At 40.3% G+C, this 19,663-nt stretch overlaps 3 protein-coding genes across 3 annotated transcripts; 1 reads left to right on the top strand and 2 right to left on the bottom strand.

The window, feature by feature from the left end:
- The first annotated feature begins 2,736 nt into the window (after positions 1-2,736).
- On the top strand, positions 2,737-4,499 carry LOC106086366 (uncharacterized). Its single transcript, XM_013251005.2, has 2 exons — positions 2,737-3,133; positions 3,230-4,499. Exons 1-2 carry the CDS (start codon positions 3,113-3,115, stop codon positions 3,992-3,994), a joined length of 786 nt encoding a protein of 261 aa, XP_013106459.2. The 5' UTR covers positions 2,737-3,112; the 3' UTR covers positions 3,995-4,499.
- LOC106086365 (deoxyribose-phosphate aldolase) lies at positions 4,119-8,258 on the bottom strand. Its single transcript, XM_013251004.2, has 3 exons — positions 7,882-8,258; positions 7,231-7,814; positions 4,119-4,594 (listed from the first exon to the last, which is right to left on the bottom strand). Exons 1-3 carry the CDS (start codon positions 7,907-7,909, stop codon positions 4,241-4,243), a joined length of 966 nt encoding a protein of 321 aa, XP_013106458.2. The 5' UTR covers positions 7,910-8,258; the 3' UTR covers positions 4,119-4,240.
- A 2,293-nt stretch (positions 8,259-10,551) lies between these two features.
- LOC106086351 (putative ATPase N2B) lies at positions 10,552-12,975 on the bottom strand. Its single transcript, XM_013250988.2, has 5 exons — positions 12,258-12,975; positions 11,762-12,195; positions 11,534-11,705; positions 11,211-11,468; positions 10,552-11,134 (listed from the first exon to the last, which is right to left on the bottom strand). Exons 1-5 carry the CDS (start codon positions 12,660-12,662, stop codon positions 11,012-11,014), a joined length of 1,392 nt encoding a protein of 463 aa, XP_013106442.2. The 5' UTR covers positions 12,663-12,975; the 3' UTR covers positions 10,552-11,011.
- Positions 12,976-19,663: the final 6,688 nt, after the last annotated feature.

Raw genomic sequence — 19,663 nt, 5'->3', positions numbered from 1 at the left:
AAATTGGACCAATAAGGACAATGTGGGTATCAAATCTAAAGTATGCGGGAGTAGACAACGAATCTGAATTCATGTGAAGTATAGGGGGTTACCCCACCCCCACAAAAACGCCCAAAATGGGCACATTAGCCAATCTCGGATATATGGGACTCGGTTTGTTTGTTCCGTATAGACTGAAAAACGGCAGAACCGATTTTCTCGAAATATTCGCATATAATGTAGGTTGGTCTGGAAGGAAACATAGGCTATATAATTTTTCGGTATCGGAAGGGGGACGGACCCTCCCCCTTATGCCAGAAACACAACCCAAAATCAAAAGTGGACCGATCGGGACAATATAGGTATCAAATGAAAGGTATTGGAGAGTAGAATACGAATATGGTATTGAAGTCTGAGACTAAGTACCCATCGGACCGCCCCAGCCCCAAAACAGACATATTGGACGTTAATTTCAATATGGGGCTCAAATGAAAGGTATTCGGGAGTAGATCTGTCTGGCGGAGAAGTAGATCGAATCTGGCGTACAAAATCAGATCGAAGTATAGGGGATCACGCCAACCCTCAAAACGTCATTGGCCATTTTATGACTATTGGCTGAACCGTATTTCTTAAAATTTTCATAGATCGTGTACGTTTATCTGGAAGGAAACATAGGCTATATAATTTTTAGATATCGGGTGGAGGAGGAACCCCCCCCTTACCCAAAAAACGCCACCCATATCCGAAAGTGGTCGGATGGGCACAATAAGGGTATCAAACGAAAGGAAAATTTGGGTCAATGTACCCAGCGACCCATCCCCGCCAACCCCAAAACTCCTCTAAACAGATATATTCGAAGTTCATGTCAATATTGGACTAATGATAAACATTAGGTCCAAGTAATGGGATATCGCCCACCCCCAAATGCCTCCAAACGGGCACATTAGGCGACCATGGCTATATGGGACTAAAATGAAAGTTATTAGGGAGTAGAATATGACATTAAAATTTGCGTTCAAGTCTAGGTGGCGCTTTTCCTCCTAAAGATACGTCAAATGGGTTATTTGACCCATTATGATAATATGGGACTGAAATAAAAGGTATTTGAGAGTAGAAAACGAGTTTGATATCAAATTTTAGAGCAAAGTGCTTTGGGGTACGCCCTAATTTCAGTAATTTCAAAGTTCCGGTGACCCGATTCCGATTCAAGTTTAAACTCAATGAAAGGATCCTCTTTTTTATAGCCGAGTCCGAACGTCGGAAAATTTTTTAAATGACCATGCATGGTATTGTACATCACAAATGTCTTCAACATTAAGAAGGGATAAACACCGCTTTGCCCGATGTTTTCGCCAGGATTCGAAAGCGTTCAGCGTTATAGGCTACAATGGCACGAATTCGATATCTGTATTCAGGGCGAAGTGTTCCCACCCTAGAAAGATATTAGAGTGATAAAGAAAGCGCAGCAGAGCGAGCCCGGTTCGGCTAGTAATTAATAAAACTTAGCAGGCGGAAGGATGAATCACAATACATTGCTACAACGACAACAAGGCAGTACCTGTAGTCTTTGAGAGAGAATTCGGAGAATTCGTTGATGGAAATTCGAAGTCGTACGAACCACGAGCTGTCTGACGACGTTGGCATAGTTAAGCGTAGCCCCAGCTAAGAAATGGTTTGAAATAGAGTCCAGTAAGACATCTCGAAACTTGGTGTCAGATATTGGAGAAGACTGAGGTGCTTGAAAAAGATTCTAAGTTTGGCTAATGAAGCAAAAGTATGTTAAAGTCAACTAAGAGAGAAAAGGTGGTTGTGGGAAGATTTAAGTTGGCATAGGTTTGTAAAGTCAGTATAAAATGTTAGGAGCCGGTTTTCGAGCTCGTTAGTTACAGATCTGCTTTTGATGTATTAAATTCTTGCTTCAGTTTGCATCAATTTTACTTGCCACGGAAATTCGCCAACGTTAATACATGGTTGAATACAGACAAAATTTCATTTTCCTAAAGAGGGCATTAGGTACATTAGTAAGCCGGACTTGTACTTCCTCGTGACAAGCAACTGTGTATCTCATATCTCATTTAACTTTGAACTTGTCTCCCATTCATAAGAAAATAGTACCAACGGCAAACAATGCAAGGAAACTGAAACAGGTTCACATCCTCAACATGCTCGCAGCATGATCATGGAGGAGGTAGCCAGTCGTCACTACATTACATCTAGTCATATGTACTGCTGCTGATCGCATGCATTGGTGTCAATAAACTTTTGAAAACTAAAAGATCGACTGTAACAACAATTTACACACAATTAGTTTTATAATCAAATTGAACTCATTACACACATACGACATGATGCAGTGGAGTGAGTACGTCGAGAAGGCATTACATTTAACTTGGGAAAAACGACATGACCGAAACAAATCGAAAAGAAAAGAAAAACAGGTTGCAGTCATAATGCCGCACTACACTGCACTACACCGCGCCTACGATGATGTCTTAACACAAATAAAATCTGCCAAAGCACTCACTCTCCCCTCATCTGGGTGGCCGGGCCTGCCTGTCTGTTGTTTGTAGCGGTTGCAAGTTTTGTTGTTACATTAACATGATTATTATTGAGATTTGCTGCCTGTACAGGCATATATGTATGTCTCTGTGCTTCTACGCAACATTAAGGAAACTTTTGTCTAACATTGAAAGTATGGTTGCTATTGTTGTTGTTGTTGCTGCTGCCGTTGTTATTATTACATCTTTCTCTTTTTTTCTCATAAAATATGGAAAAATCTCTGAAAGAAATTGAAAACTGGTTAATTTTTGCAAATAAACAAGTTTGGTTTTCTCAACTTGATGCTTCAGCTCACAACACAATGAGCAGTAGTTTTCCCAATGCCCCAAGACGACGATGATGATGGTAGAGTGATGGTGCTGGGTAGTATGCGCCTCTGCAGTTGACAGAGACTTCCGAGCTTCCGTTCGAGCGATCAACAACCAGAGGCAGAGTGGTTTTGATATAAATGTGACTGTGGATTACATCAAGATCTATTTTAGCAGTGACCGACCAGGTGTGCAAGTGGAGTGGATTACATAAAACACCAAGTGATTGAGCAGAAAATTATAAATTGTAGTGCCAAACGCTAAGAATGTTATCCAGAGTGCTTATAGTGAGTGTGTGTTAAGCAAGAAAAAGAAAGCAAAAAAAAAAAAAAGGCTACCACTGTTTTAAAATACATTTTTCCTAACGTATATCTACATTTAAGGTGTTTCTTATTGCCTATGTGGCTATACTAGAGGGTTCTCCGCCTGTGGCGGCTTCTGAGCGCGGCAAAAGTTCTGACTTGGTCAATCATGAGGAATTGCAGTCTCAAATTATAACCATTGAACGTTTAGAGGCTCTTTTGAGGAAAGCAGGTGAAATTTTCAAACCCCATCTCGGTGCTGCACACTACACAGAGGATTTACCATCAGCGGAAAGTCAACAAGTGGCAGTACCCTTGCAATTTTTGCAGCCACCAAATCAGCCGTACAATTTCTATTTACCCTTATTCGAATATGATGAAAGCACGGATGATCACACCCAGAAGCTGGATGATAAAAATCGTCACATGGAAAAATTTACTCCTCCCCCTAAGCCAAAAGATGGCGCTGTTGCTGATAATTTCTATGATGTCAAGCCCCGAAAATCTCCCAAGAAATTCAATGCTGACAACAAACTTATCAACATTAAATGGTACAATAATTATGAGAAACAATTGACCTCGCCCAACAGTCATAAATCCGTGAATATACCCAAGGATCAATATTTACTAAACGATGAACGCAATCGTATTAATTTTGATGATTCCTTTTTCGCGGTGGATATGAAAGTGCCGGAAAGAAATAATAAATTGGAAAAACCCCATGACGTCGAAACAGCAGTTGATCACGATGATTATCTAAATCAGGGTGAAGAAGATCTAATAGCCGCCGCCACATTTCAAATTCCATTGATACGAACATTTAAAGCTTCATCAAGGAGATTGTAGTAGACTTGCTTTAGAAACAATTTAAGTCAATACTTGTAATTTATAGAAATGTATTATTGTGTGTATTGCCTCCAAATATATAAGTATGTAGTTCTTTTTTACTATAAATATAAATATAGGTATATTTAGTAGAAGAAAACTATTTTATTTACAATTAATCATCAAAACAAATGTAATTCAAAGGTATGGCTTTTTGCTTCATCTGCTGAGGTAGTTCCCTTTGTCTGTGGGTCAGTCAAGGTATTTTCAATATGCTGCTACTGCTCCTCCCTTTACTTCCTCGCCTGTTAGGCCTTTGCGCACCACCTTCTCAATATCATCCAATAGACCAGAAGCACCAAAACGAAAGAGTGCTGGTTGTAACCATTTCATACCCAAAGTTTCTTTCACCAAAGTCATCCATGTAATGGCCTCTCGTACAGTACGTACACCCCCAGCCGGTTTGAGTCCAACTACTTGCCCTGTCTTTCTAAGGAACTCTTGAATTGCCCATATCATAACTAAACCAACAGGTATGGTTGCATTTACAGATTCCTTGCCGGTCGAAGTCTTGATGAAATCTGCACCAGCCATCATGCAAACCATTGACGCCTTGTAGACCTATAATCAAAAACAAAATAAAAAAGCAAATAAAAAATAAAAATTTGGCTTAATCTAACATTCAAACCAAATAAAATGTGTCATGCAATTTTGTGAATTCAATTTTTAAGAATGAATTTGCGAAAATTAGTTTCAGAATAATTGAATTAAATTTTACAGATGAGATTCAAATCCTATTGCATCGGATGCGTCCTTCTTATACCAGACAAATAGGAACTCTAGAGTTGCAACCTGTTGCTCATGTTGTTGTTGTCGTCGACACATTTTCATGTGGAGTTGGCGATCCTCGTCAAGTTCCTGTGTGAGCAAGCTCGTTCTGGTCCAAAGGACCAATCGCCGCGGGAACAAGGTGGCCTTTGGTTATTTAAAGGCGCCAATAACTCGCCTTTTCATACAGGCCTTACATCACAGGCACTCAGTATGTAAAAGCCGGTGCCATCTGGCCTCCACTATCCACAACCTGTGGACGCGCCCCGTAGCTTGCAGCTAAGCCTCCACTATCCCCAACCTGTGGACGCGCACGGTAGCTTGCAGCTAAGCTTCTCTTGACAGCAATGAATACCACATAGATCGGACTTCAATGTTCCAGCCTGTGTGGTGCTTACAGCTATCCCGTGCCGGGTGTGTTGCTCATAGTTATCCCGTGCCGGGATATACATGGGTATACTTTTGGATAGGTGAAGAATTTTTCAGGCGGAGGTTATCGCTATGCCGAACAAACGGTCAGGCGTTATTAAAGTCTCTGGCGTCAGACCAAGTGAGGAACAATATGGCTAGAAGATGTAAGAAGCTTTTTGTAAGAATGGGAAAAAGCTGTCAGGCCTGCTGGGTCCTGGCCGTCTAGGTGGGCAGGGAACGAGGCTATCAGGAATGGATCGCTGTTAGGCGCAGATCGTGCTAAGGGCTTTGTGAAATATCCTATGTGAGATTTTTGGTAAGATGGACACTTTTCACGATGACCGAACGAATAAGGTGTGGGATGGGTGGGTTCCTGGGTGGCTAAGGCCCTGAGATACGAAGGAGAAGACATTATGGGTCAATCCCATGGCTGTTGTACGTACCGGAAGATTTTCGTCGGCAAGTGTACAATACACTGCTAGAAAAACAACAACAATATTATGGGTGAACAAGTCTTTCCGTGCTGTGCTCATCATTCTGGAGTTCTGTATAGATCTGAGTTGGCTATCTGCCAGGCGGACAAGGCCTGGTAGCTTACTTGTTTGTCCAGTGTATGGGTTTTATTTTTTCTTCTATCGGACCTTGGGTCTCCGAGTATAGCAGCTGGCAACCGACGTTGCAAGTTGCGTTCTTCCCTAACCACCTACATTTTTGGCGAATTTTTCTGTGAAAACCGAAATGCCATTGTATTGGATTAAACAAATGCATAGTAGTCTTCATCGGCTAGATGCTGCTCTCTGAATCAGGTAAGGGTGGTTCTCCTGGCTTGGTTTTCGCGGATCCCGCCATAAATAAATAAATAAAAAGGAAGCCCCTTATCATTGCGCTTAAATTTGAATAGGACAGGACTTATTGATATGTGAGAAGTTTGTCACTGTACCTCAATGGAATGTTCATGGCCAAATTTGCATTTAACGCTGAATGCCTGGGTTTGAATCCTGGCGAAAACATCAGAAAAAATTTCAGCGGGGATTATTCCCTCCTATTGCTGGAGACATTTGTGAGGTACTATGCCATGTAAAAACTTTTTCCAAAAGAGATGTCGCACTGCCGCATGCCGTTTGGACTCGGCTATAAAGAGGAGGCCCCTTATCATAGAGCTTAAATTTAAATCGGACAGGACTCATTGATATGTGAGAAGTTTGCCACTCTTCCTCAATGGAATGTTCATGGCCAAATTTTCATTTAACTCTCGTGTGGCGAGGGAGGCTAACATCTTCAAATGCAATGGGTAGCGGTCGATTTCGAACGACTGCAGTCACACGGTAGCTATTCATCGTATGTGCCACCGTTTCGGAATTAATGTTAGCTAAGCTTTTCGTGACAGCTATGAACACCACACAGATCAGACCTTAATGTTTCAGCCTCTGTGGTGTTCACAGCTATACCGTTTGTGACCCACAACTGTCTATGTTCGCTTACCACCTTGCAACATATTCAGTGCGACCATACTCCCGTAGTGACGTAAGGCCAGAGCAAGATGGAAAATGCACCGACTCCATGTACCGGTTATATCTCACCGACAACGACTGGTGATGGAGGCAGTTCTGGCAAACCGAACAACAACAGGTTCCGGGATTCTCTTCAATCTCGACACGGACCAGAAGCGTACGGAGAAGAGACTCCGGGATAGGCCTATCCGAAGGCGAAAAAAGGGCGAACACGTACTCTGAGGCGGCAGACCTCGCCGATGAAGGACTCTACCGGGTTAATCCGGTACGTACTACCGGCTGCCATGGGCTGTTTTCTTATCTGTGTTTGCATATGATACTCCCAAAATTTTAAAAATATGTGCTATGTATGTACTCATATTTACGGCGATACCGTTGATCTGATAAAGGTACTTATCATGCAAATCTCTTTAAAATTTAAGCATTCAATGGGAAAAACAAATTTTGCATGATTTTTGAAAAAATAAAACGGACAGTAAAAATATTTTCTTAACAATAGACACTTACATTCTCCATTGAACCCAATTCACCAATTGCTAAAATTGTTTTTAAGTGAGCCCTGTCGCCACATGTATTCCTCATTTCGCAAACTTCATCATACAACTTTTTCCATTGTTCCGTCAATGCTAATTGACGGTTTATCACAATGTCAATTTCCCTGGCACCTGATTCAATTGCATAGGTTATCTCCTCCAAGCGAGTTTTCAATCCATATTGACCCGTTGGAAAACCAGTGGCAACTGCAGCTATTGGGACATCCTCAAAACATTTTAATTGCTCAAAGCAGTTTCTTGCATCAGCCACTCGTGCTGGATAGACACATACGGCGCCCGTATGGATTTGCTTATGCAAATTAGGGTCTATGGCAGAGTCTAACAAATGCAATGGGAATGGATAAGCTGCCCTATGGCAGAGTCGTCTCACATTTGCTTCCGTATCGTCACCGGCCAAAGTGGTAAGATCAGTCAGTGTCAGAGCCTTAAGAGCCCAAACAACTTCATTTAATCCATTAACTTGGCCACGCAATGATATTTCCTTGGATATTTCTTCCAGCTGCCTTAAAGATATTGTAATGTCCAACAGCTCGCTGTCTGTAAGTAAAGAAGTTTACGCCCATACATTTTGTTCGCGCCGATTTTAACGAAATTTTATTCTTACCGAAAGGTAGGATTTTATTTACTTTCATTTTGGTGAACAGAACTTTTCGGGTAATGGTGTGAACAATAATTTATTCTCTAATTAAAATCACTGTCATTAAAATTAATAAACCGACATATGGTATATTCGTATGTGTGTTTGATATGAACGTGTGTGTATGATCTTATCAAATTTAGTCTGCGATTTAAATTACGACGCGCAACGTATAACGGCCGTCAAATGCAGGCATGTCAATTAGTCAATATCCAGAAATTGCGTTAAATTACCGACGTCGGTAATACGGTTTGTAATAGAACGGCAATATGAGAGGATAACAATTTTAAAATTGGAATTTTTTGGTGATTTTTATAGAAATTTTAGTTTAAAAGACAATTTAAAAGAAATTTAATTTTAGAGAACACAATTTGACTTGTAAAATATCTAAAAAATTTAATTTTAATAGAAAATGTTACCGAAAAATGTCATCAGTTAAAATTCTATATGTAAAAACTGTGCAATGTGTGTCATCCTGCAGAGTCTTATTAACTTTGCAGGGATACCAAACTCAGATATGGTTTGAAATACCTTTGAACGTAAAGGAGTATCGAAAGCGGCTTTGTAGTCAACAAAGAGATGTCCTTCCCGAGTCTTTTCCAGGATTTGGCGCAGTGTGAATATCTGGTCTGTTGTGGATTTACCAGGTCTAAAGCCGCATTGATAGGGCCCAATTATCTCATTGACTTTAGGTTTTAATCTTTCACACAGTACGCTCGAGAGTATCTTGTATGCGATAGGAGGGAGACTTATTCCTCTGTAGTTGGCACATTCCGTCTTGTACTGTTGGACATTACAATATCTTTAAGGCAGCTGTACGGGACATAGTATGCTGAGGTTCCAATCATCGGGTATGCGTTCTTTAATCAGATTGCGCAAAAAAGCTGATGCGTACGCCTTATCAGCGTGTCGCCTCCGGTCTTAAATAGTTTAGTGGGTAACCCGTCGGCTCCTGCTGCCTTGTTGTTCTTTAGTCGGGTCACTGCTAATTGGACGTCATTCTGACTGTGAGGTAAACATTCTATACCATCATCATTGATTAGTATCTGCGGTATCCTCTTCGCCGCCAAAGTCGGACACTAGCAGCTGGATAAGATGTTCTTTTTATACCCTCAGCATGTGATCTGTGTCAGTTACCAGATTTCCTTCTTTGTCTCTGCAGTAGGATGTGCCTGCACCAAAGCCATCGGTTTGATGTTTAATTCTTTGGTTGAATTCCCGGACTTCATTCTGACTCCTGTACATCTCAATTCGCTCACACTCACGTCTTTCCATTTCCAATTTCTTTCTGCGGAATAGACGTTTCTGTTCGCTCCTTTTCTCCCGATACCTCTCCTTCATTTCGCGCGTTGATACTGATTGCAGGGTTGCTCTATATGCCGCATTCTTGGCTTCAGTAGCATCTCGACACTCTTGGTAGTACAATGGGTTTCTTGGGGGAGGCTAACGGTACCCAAGTACGGATTTTCCATTGAGTGGGCAATAGTTTGCCACCGTAGCATGCCACCTCTGCGCTACGGAGGCCACCGTAGCGCAGAGGTTAGCATGTCCGCCTATGACGCTAAACGCCTGGGTTCGAATCCTGGCGAGACCATCAGAAAAAATTTTTAGAGGTGGTTTTCCCCTCCTAATGCTGGCAACATTTGTGAGGTACAATGCCATGTAAAACTTTTCTCCAAAGAGGTGTGGCACTGCGGCACGCCGTTCGGACTCGGCTTTAAAAAGGAGGCCCCTCATCATTGAGCTTAAAACTTGAATCGGACTGCACTCATTGATATATGAGAAGTTTGCCCCTGTTCCTTAGTGGAATGTTCATGGGCAAAATTTGCAATTTGCATTTGCCAATAGTTTGCAACTGCGCCATTATATCACCGGAACAAGGAGTGCTTTCATCAAGCAGTTGGTTCAGTCGAGCGGAGTTTACCGCTGCCATTTGTTGTATTTGCAGCTTTTCAATGTCCTGCTTCCGTGCAGAGTCAGATCGTACTTACCTCGCCATGTTCAAACGGGTACGAACCTTTGCTGCAACAAGGTAATGATCCGAATCTATATTTGCTCCACGGGTCGATCGTACATTTAACACGCTGCATAAATGCCTTCCATCGATCACAACGTGATCAATTCGGTTCCTCGTGTTTTGATCGGGTGACAGCCATGTGGCTTTGTGAATTCTTTTATGTTAAATCTATCAGCCTCAACCCATTGCTGAACGTTATCTCGTGTAGGCTGAACTTGTTCCTTCCCTATCTGAGCATTAAAATCTCCTAGAACGATTTTAATATCATGGGCGGGGCAGTGGTCATATTCTCTCTCTAGGCGCTCGTAGAAAATATATGCTTGCTTTGCTCGTCTTTGTCTTCCGCCGGGGCATGGGCACAAATAAGGCATATGTTTAAGAAATTGGCTTTTATGCGGATTGTGGCTAGCCTCTCATCTACCAGAGTAAAGCTGGAGACAAGGTGTTTCAGTCTCCGTCTAACCACATATCCTCAGCCAAATCCATGCCTAGTGTTATGGCAGCTATAGTATAGTTCGTCACCGTTTGGTGTTGTAGTGACGCCATTCCCAGTTCATCGCACTTCCTGTAAGGCGGTAATATCTGTCTTGTACTTCTCTAATACATCCAAATACCAAGGCTGTTATTTTGTTTATTTTATTACACATTTTCTTTATTCATATCTTTACAACACTAAGCCTTTTGAGGTCAAAAAAATAATTCGCATTGCATTCGTATTTTTCGTTGTAATATTTTCCTATTTTGTAAACAAACAAAATTGCAGCTAATTATTTTCGAAAATAAATTTACCTATGTTTTACAATGGAACATAATGTGAATACTCAGGATAATGGCATGCATGCATGCCATCCGTCATATTTTAATGCATGCAAGAATGCCATCCATTACTTAAAATAGTTGCCTGCTTTCGATAAGGGAAAGATTAGCAAGTTAAGAATGCGACACTTTTGTACGTTCATAAACGATTAATTGGTTGGTATTAAAACTCATATATAAATAAAAAAAAAAAATGTTGAACTATTATAAGTACTTTTGCAAATTCAGCGAATTAGGATGTTGATAAATCACCAGTTGAAAATTCTAACGATGTTTAGCCCATTGCTCCCAATATTCTTTCTTTTGCATTTCGTATAGACGTGAAATAGTGCGATCAAAGGCAAACATTTCCTCCTCGCCCGTGAACACACTGGCCGAGGTATCACTCTGAAATAAAACAATTAGCACAAGAATCTTATTATATGTATGTTTTTCTTTTAATTTCAGTTCCACTTATATTTACCGCAGTAAGTTTTAAATCATCCATAAGCATGCGTTGATCATCAGCAAAATCTTTGGGTTTATCGCTAAAACAAAACAACTGATCCAAAGGTACATCGGCCGAAATGACAACTCTCACCCGATTATCATACAAAGTGTCGATTAAGGTAATGAAACGTCTCATTTGGGATTTCAAGAGCAACGTTAACTGAGGCACATTGTGTATGAGCACCGTGTGGAAAAACTGACCAATTTGTATATAATCACTGCCACCCAGGGGCTGAAATCGAATAGAATCTCTGATTACATATTTTTTTTATAAAGAGAAATGGTTCAAAAATGTACCCTATTACAAAGCTCCTCAAAATTGCTATCCAAAACTTGACCACATGTTCTCTGAAATGTTAAATCACGTCCAAAATGTGTTATGGTCCTTGGACGAATGATGTCATTTTCCTGCGAGCATAAAATCTTAAACATACGCTCCATTTGTGCCTTGGCATCGGTTTGTGAAATTCTAAAATTAAAAAAAAATGGTTAACAAAATTAAACCAATTTGACAAAATCCCTTACACAAAATAATTTGTATCCCCCGACTGGGCTATGCGCCTATAATCCACTCCACTATCCATGGCGGAGACATTGCAACGATTCAATAGAACTCCAATGAAGGGAATAAAATTACTGCGTTGCAAGCCGTTTTTGTACAAATCATTGGGGTGGCGATTACTTGTTGCCACGCACACTATGCCCTCATTAAAGAGATGGGTAAACAGACTTTTTAGTATCATGGCGTCCGCAATGTCGGTGACCTGAAACTCATCGAAACATATTAGCCATGAATCGGCTGCAATCATTTCCGCAACGGGCAGCGTAGGATCGAAGGGTAAAGGTTTTTCCGAGTTAAAAGCACGATCCTGAGGTCCACGTTCCTGTTTTACTTTGTGAATGAGGGTGTGCACATTGGACATGAAAGAGTTGAAGTGAACTCGCTGTTTCTTGGGTATCTACATGAAATCGAAAACATTCCATTATCTTGCAAAATTATTAGTGAATTCCAACAACTTACATCCACACAGCAATTGTAGAACATATCCATGAGCGTGGTTTTACCTCCGCCCACACTGCCATAGATGTACATGCCCTTGGGAGCCGTTTCATTGAGTAGTTCAATCTTGGGAGCCGCTTGTTCCTTCTTCATGAATCTTCCGAAAAATCCCCCTCCGCCGGGAGCTTCTACCCTCACTGGTTTAGGTTGATAGGTTTTTAGGGTATTGTACAAATCCTCTAATTCTTGGGTGGTCTGCTTTTGATCCTTATCGGGCAAGAGTTCTTTCGATTGAAGCCTCTGCTCGTAAGCCTGCATGGGTGTCAAGTAACGTCTCGATAATTTTTGTGTGGATAATGCTGTCGACAGCAACAGAACCTGCTGTTGTGCGTCCACCAAACTTATCCAAACTTTGGATGATAACATTTTTATTTGTTTTTTTTTGGGGTCACCACCCTTTTTCACCCTTGCAAACTCTTATCCACTACCTTATGTAAGTTGGTAGTTGATAATAAAATTTCCAGAACTCAATTTGCAAATTAATGTAATTTTTTTATTGGGATGTCGTCAACTATTTTCCACTGACATATTACATAAATACGCGGGCTATGGCCGTAGTAGATGTTTCTTTTGTTGTTTTTTCCGTTTTCAAGAGCGAGGCACCACAGGTCTTTCGTCTTCGACCATGAATTCAATTTTTTTTGGCAATAGTTTTTCTTCCTTTTAGTACGTAAATAATAAACAAAATCAGCTGTTCAATGTTCAACTTTTTAGTACAAATGCCAATGTGCGTTGACGCAAAGACCATTGCCGACAAAGTCTTTGTGACGCCGTGCCGCCTATGTTGGAATGTGATGAGGAGAAGTAAATTGCGTTTTTTTAAACACCGCCATCATGGCAAAAACAATTAAAGGTGGTCTCATTTGTACAACAACAATCAATCACATTGTGCAATCCGTCATCTTGCCATCAAGCTGATCGACGTTTTACCAACACAAACAAAGAAACTTGTGTGCGTGTGTGTAAAAGTGTGCGTAAACAAGCAGAAATTATGCGAGATCCGCCATACTAAATCCGCCTTGCACCACCATAGGATAGGGGGTATATTCACCACCATACTATTGGGTTGCCCAAAAAGTAATTAAGGATTTTTCATATAGTCGGCGTTGACAAATTTTTTCACAGCTTGTGACTCTGTAATTGCATTCTTTCTTCTGTCAGTTATCAGCTGTTACTTTTAGCTTGCTTTAGAAAAAAAGTGTAAAAAAGTATATTTGATATATACTTTTGATATATATATATATATATATATATATATATATATATATATATATATATATATATATATATATATATATATATATATATATATATATATATATATATATATATATATATATATATATATATATATATATATATATATATATATATATATATATATATATATCGGATCGTCGTAAAATTCTAAGACGATTTAACGATGTTATAACTCTACAACCTTGAAATTTGGCACAGATACGCCTTTTTGATGCACGTTGATTAAGTTCTTGGACGGACCACCATATTTGGATATAGCAGCTTTATAGACCGATCTGCCGATAGAGGGTCTAATGTATATAAACGCTTTATTATACCCGCCACCGAAGGATGGAGGTATATTCATTTTGTCATTCCGTTTGCAACACATCGAAATATCCATTTCCGACACTATAAAGTATATATATTTTTGATCAGCGTAATAATCTAAGACGATCTAGCAGCTATCCCATGGCAGCCGGTTGTACGTACCGGATTGACCCGATGGACTTCTTCATCGGCAAGGGCTGCCGCCTCAGTGTATAACTCACGGCTACAACAACAACGATCTAGCCATGTCCGTCTGTCTGTATGTTGAAATCCCGCTAGTCTTTAAAAATAGAGATATTGAGCTGAAACTTTGCACAGATTCTTTTTTGTCCATAAACAGCCGATTCGCCGATTTAGGGTCTTAGGTCTATAAAAGCCACATTTGTTATCCGGTTTTGTTGAAATTTGGAACAGTGCTAGGCCAGTCGACATTTTTTTTCAATTAGGCCCCGATCGGTCCAGATTTGGATATAACTGCCATATAGACCGATCTCTCGATTTAAGGTCTTGGACCCATAAAAGGGGCATTTATTGTGTTAGGTGAGTTGTGTCAGGCCCTTCGACATCCTCCTTCAATTTGGTCCAGATCGGTTCAGATTTGGATATAGCTACCAAATAGGCCGATCTCTCGATTTAAGGTCTTGGGCCCATAAAAGGCGCATTTATGGTCCGAGTAAGCCAAAATTTGGGACGGTGAGTTGTGTTAGGCCCTTCGACGTCCATCTTCAATTTGGCTAAGTTCGGTCCAGATTTGGATATAGCTGCCATATAGACCGATCTCTCGATTTAAGGTTTTGGGCCTATAAAAGCGCATTTGTTGTCCGATGTCGCCGAAATTTGGGACAGTGAGTTATGTTAGGTCCCTCGACATCTTTCTGCTATATGGCACAGATCGGTCCAGATTTGGATATAGCTGCCATATAGACCGATCTCTCGAATTAAGGCTTTGGGCCCATAAAAGGGCATTTGTTCTCCGATGTCGCTGAAATTTGGGACAGTGAGTTGTGTTAGGCCCTTCGACATCCTTCTTCAATTTGGTCCAGATCGGTTCAGATTTGGATATAGCTGCCATATAGAACGATCTCTTGCTTTAAAGTTTGTATTGTTCAATTTCGCCGAAATTTGGGACAGTGGCTTGCGTAAGGCTCTGCGACAATTTTCTGCAATTTGGCCCAGATCGGTCCAGATTTGGATATAACTGCCATATAGGCCATTCTCGCGACTTACGATTTTGGCCCCATAAAAGGCGCATTTATAATCCGATTTCGGTGAAATTTGACACATCCATGTCGTATATGGTTCAGATCGGTCTATATTTGGATATGACTGCCAAAAAGTCCAATATTTTGTTCTACAGAAGTGAACAATGACTTGTACTTATTAACCACTCAATGTCCGTGTCGAATTTGATACAAATCGGATCATTTTTCGGTATAGCTGCTATGGTTGCATAAATTATAAATTTTTCACCGGATTATGTCGAAAGGTGGATTACATATATACCCGAGGTGGTGGATAGCCAAAGTTCGGCACGGCCGAACTTAACACCTTTTTACTAGTTATACCCTGCACCATAGGATGGGCGTATACTAATTTCGTCATTCTGTTTGTAACTCCTCGAAATATTCCTCTGAGAACCCATAAAGTATATATATTCTTGATCGTCATGACATTTAAAGTCGATCTAGACATGTGCGTCCATCCGTCGGTCTCGAAAGCACGCTAACTTTCGAATGAGTAAAGCGAGTATATAACCCTGACCTTCTGATTTCATAAAGTCCGATTTTAGTTTTATATAGCCGCTATATAGACCGATCTCCAGACTTAAAGTCTTGAGGCAATAAATTGGTAATTTTTTTTTATCAGATTTCGATGAAATTTGGTACAGTGAGTTCCGGTAGATCTCTATTCATTTCTGTGAAGTGTGGTTCATATCGGACTATTTTTGGATCTATTTGCCCTTGCACCGACCACCCGATTTCCCGATATATGGCATTGAGGCCATAAAAGATCCATTTATTACCCGAATTTGATGAAATTTGGCATAGTGTGTTCTGGTAGACCCCTACCCATTCCTGTCAAATGTGGCACAGATCGGACCATATTTAGATATAGCTGCCATATATACCGATCTCCCGATTTTGTGTAATGAGCCTATAAAAGGAGCATTTTTCATCCATATTCAATGAAATTTGGCACAGCGAGTTCCAGTACCCCTCTTAACCCTTTTGTTGAATATTGTCCAGATCGGACCATATTTGGATATAGCTGTTATATAAACCGATCTCCCGATATAGAGTATTGAGCCCATAAAAAGAGTATTTTTCATCCAATTTTGATGAAATTTGATACAGTGAGTTTTGATAGACTTCTACACCTGTTTGTGGAATATCGTTCAGATCGCAACATATTTGGATATAGCTGTCATATCGACCGATCTCCCGATAAAGAGTATTGAGCCCATAAATGGAGCATTTTTTATCCAATTTTGATGAAATTTGAAACAGTGAGTTTTGAAAGACTTCTACACCGGTTTGTTGACAATCGTTCAGATCGGACTATATTTGGATATAGCTGCCATACAGGCTGATCTCTCAATATAGAGTATTGTATAGAATATTGTGTAGAGTATCTGGTCCACATTCCTTATATGGCCCAATCTGGACGACATTCAACAAAAAGGTTTAGAGGGGTACCAAAACGCACTGTTTTAAATTTCATCAAAATCATATTATATATAAAAATGTTTAGTTCTAAGAACCCTTCGAATTGAATTCTTGAACCCTTAAAACTCTAGTTTTGTTCGGTTTGTTTAAGGAAGGACAAATATGACAAATAATAGGATGTGGGTGGTACTATAGTTCTGTTCGCCTACTCCAGTACAAATTTGCAGGAGAGTAAGAACAGCCTTTACTCTCTTTTGCTATTTATTTCAACTAGCAAGCTGCTTTTCATAAAACAGTTGTTCGATGCTGCAAATTTCTGCTGGAAAAAAACATCCAGTAGGAATTTGCAAGCTCTCAATTACCAAACTTTCTAAATGTTGCTCGCTCTCACGCACTCTCCCGCTCTCTTTTACTGGCAAATAAAGTACGCGAACGACTTCCAGTAACAATTTGTGCAAATTTCCACACATTTTTGAGTACGCGAAGACACATTAGGTCTGTTCGCGTACTTTTCCAATAAAAATTTGCGAGTACAAATTTAGAGGAGAGAGTTAGAACAGCCTTTACACTCTCTTGCTTTTTATTTGAAAGCAGCTGTTTAGCATTTCATAAAACTGCTGTTCGATCCTGCACATTTCTACTGGGAAAAAACCTCCAGTAGCAATTTGCAATCTCACAATTACCAATCACACAAAATTGTGCCCCTTATCATTAAGCTTAAACTTGAATCGGACAGCACTCATTGATATGTGAGAAGTTTGCCCCTGTTCCTTAGTGGACTTTGCATTTTGACTGGCGACCCACAGATAATTCGCGACACAGCTTTTCAGGCCTGGCTGGAGGGACGTGTTAGCGATATCCTCAAATAGTTTGGCATGGCTGACCGTGTCTAATGCTTGGCCTGAAAAGCCTGACGTAGTTGATTGGACAGAACTTTGCCTATGAGTAGTGCTATCTGGTCCGTCTGTTTCCCTTCATTGTTTACTCTGTGCTGCATAATCTAGTCATTCTGTTTGTAACGCCTTGAAATATTGATCCGTGGCCTCATATGGTATATATTTTTTTTAGATCGACTATTATGCCCATTACCATAGAATGGGGGGTATACAAATCTAGTCACTTCGTTTGTATCACCTCGAAATACTTATCTGTGACCCCATAGAGTATACATATATATTCTTGATCGTCTTGACATTTTAAGCCGATCTAGCCATGTTCGTCCGTCCGTCTGTAGATGTCACGTTAGCGATCGAACAAATAAAAATATCTGCTTGAAGTCTTGAATAGCTACTTCTTAATGATGTAGGTTCTTGGGTTTTGCAAATGAGTCATATCGGTTCAGATTTGAATATAGCTACCACATAAAGTGCTCCTCGCTAACTTTCGAAGGAGTAAAGCTAGCCGCTTGAAATTTTGCACAAATACTTCTTATTAGTGTACGTCGGTTGGGATTGCAATTGGGCTATATCGGTCGACGTTTTGATATAGCTGCCATATAAACCGATCGGGGATCTTGACTTCTTGAGCCGCTAGGTGGCACAATTCTTATCGGATTTGGCTGAAATTTAGCGTGACTTCCAACAACTGTGCTGAGTACGGTTGAAATCGGTTCATAACCTGATATAGCTGCCATATAAACCGATCTGGGGTCTTGACTTCTTGAGCCACTAAAGGACGCAATTGTTATCCGATTTCGCTGAAATTTTGCATGAAGTGTTTTGTTATGACTTTCAACAACTGTGTTAAGAATAGTTCGAATCGGTCCATAACCTGATATAGCTGCATATAAACCGATCTGGGGTCTTGAATTCTTGAGCCTCTACAGGGATCAATTCCCATTTGATTTGGCTGAAATTTTGCATGACGTGTTTTGTTATGACTTCCAATAACTGTATTAAGAATGGTTCAAATCGGTCCATAACCAGATATAGCTGCCATATAAACCGATCTGGGGTTTTGACATCTTGATCCTCTAAAGGGCGCAAGTATTATCCGATTTGGCTGTAATTTTGTACAATGGCTTCTCACGTGACCTTTAACATACGTGTCGAATATGACATGAATCAGTTTATGGCCTAATACAGCTCCCCCATAAACCGATCTCCCTATTTTACTTCTTCAGCCCCTAAAGTGCGCAACTCCTATAAGATTTGGTTGAAATTTTACACAATGACTTCTACTATGGTCTCCAATATGGTCCGAAATGAAACGTAACTTGATATTGGTCTAATAAGATAGCAATTCTTTCCTTTTATCCTTTGTTTGTCTAAAAAGAGATACCGTGGGAAGAGCTCGACAAATGCGATCTTTGGTGGAGGGTAGATTCGGCCCGGTCGAACTTAGCACGCTTTTACTTGTTTCAGGGCTGCATAACCCTCAAATTGGACATATTTGTGAATTATGGCAAAATGGGACTCAAATCTGTATCTGTTTCATGGCCAAGTGTTTTTGGGACGCTTTACCTCATAAACTCCATGGCAGCCGGTTGTACGTACCGGTTTCACCCACTGGATTTCTTCAAGGCAAGGGCTGCCGCCTCAGTGTTAAACACACTGCTACAACAACAACAACAACAACACCCCCTAAACCACACATATGTGCCGACTATAGCAATATGTACCTCCAATGTGGTTTTTGGGAGTGGAGTATGAATCTGATATCCACTTTCGGGGCAAAAAGTTTGGCTACTCCAATTCACCACCAAATCCAAGCGAATAAAGTAAATCTAACATCCAAACTTTAATGGGCGGACCCTCTCCTTATCCCATTTTCAAAACCGCCAGATCTTGGAAATGGGGCGATAAAAGCGAAATTTAGTTTGTTTATAAAAACTTAAATACAGAAATTTGTATCCTCCAAAGCCAGCAAAATGGAATATAAACCAATAATGACAATATGGGACTCAAATGAAAGGTATGTGAAACCAGAGAATGAATCTGATATATGGGGATCCGCCGCACCCCCAAAAACACCCCCATACCGGACATATTTACCGGTCATAGCAATATAAAACTCCAATGAAAGGTATTTGGGAGATTTTGCAAATGCAAATTTTGCCCATGAACATTCCACTAAGGAACAGGGGCAAACTTCTAACATATCAATGAATGCAGTCCGATTCAAGTTTAAGCT

This window comes from Stomoxys calcitrans, chromosome 5 (assembly GCF_963082655.1).
Source record: "Stomoxys calcitrans chromosome 5, idStoCalc2.1, whole genome shotgun sequence".
Taxonomy (NCBI): domain Eukaryota; kingdom Metazoa; phylum Arthropoda; class Insecta; order Diptera; family Muscidae; genus Stomoxys; species Stomoxys calcitrans.
Note: the sequence above shows the minus strand (reverse complement) of the source record. Positions and strands in the feature narration are given on the sequence as shown.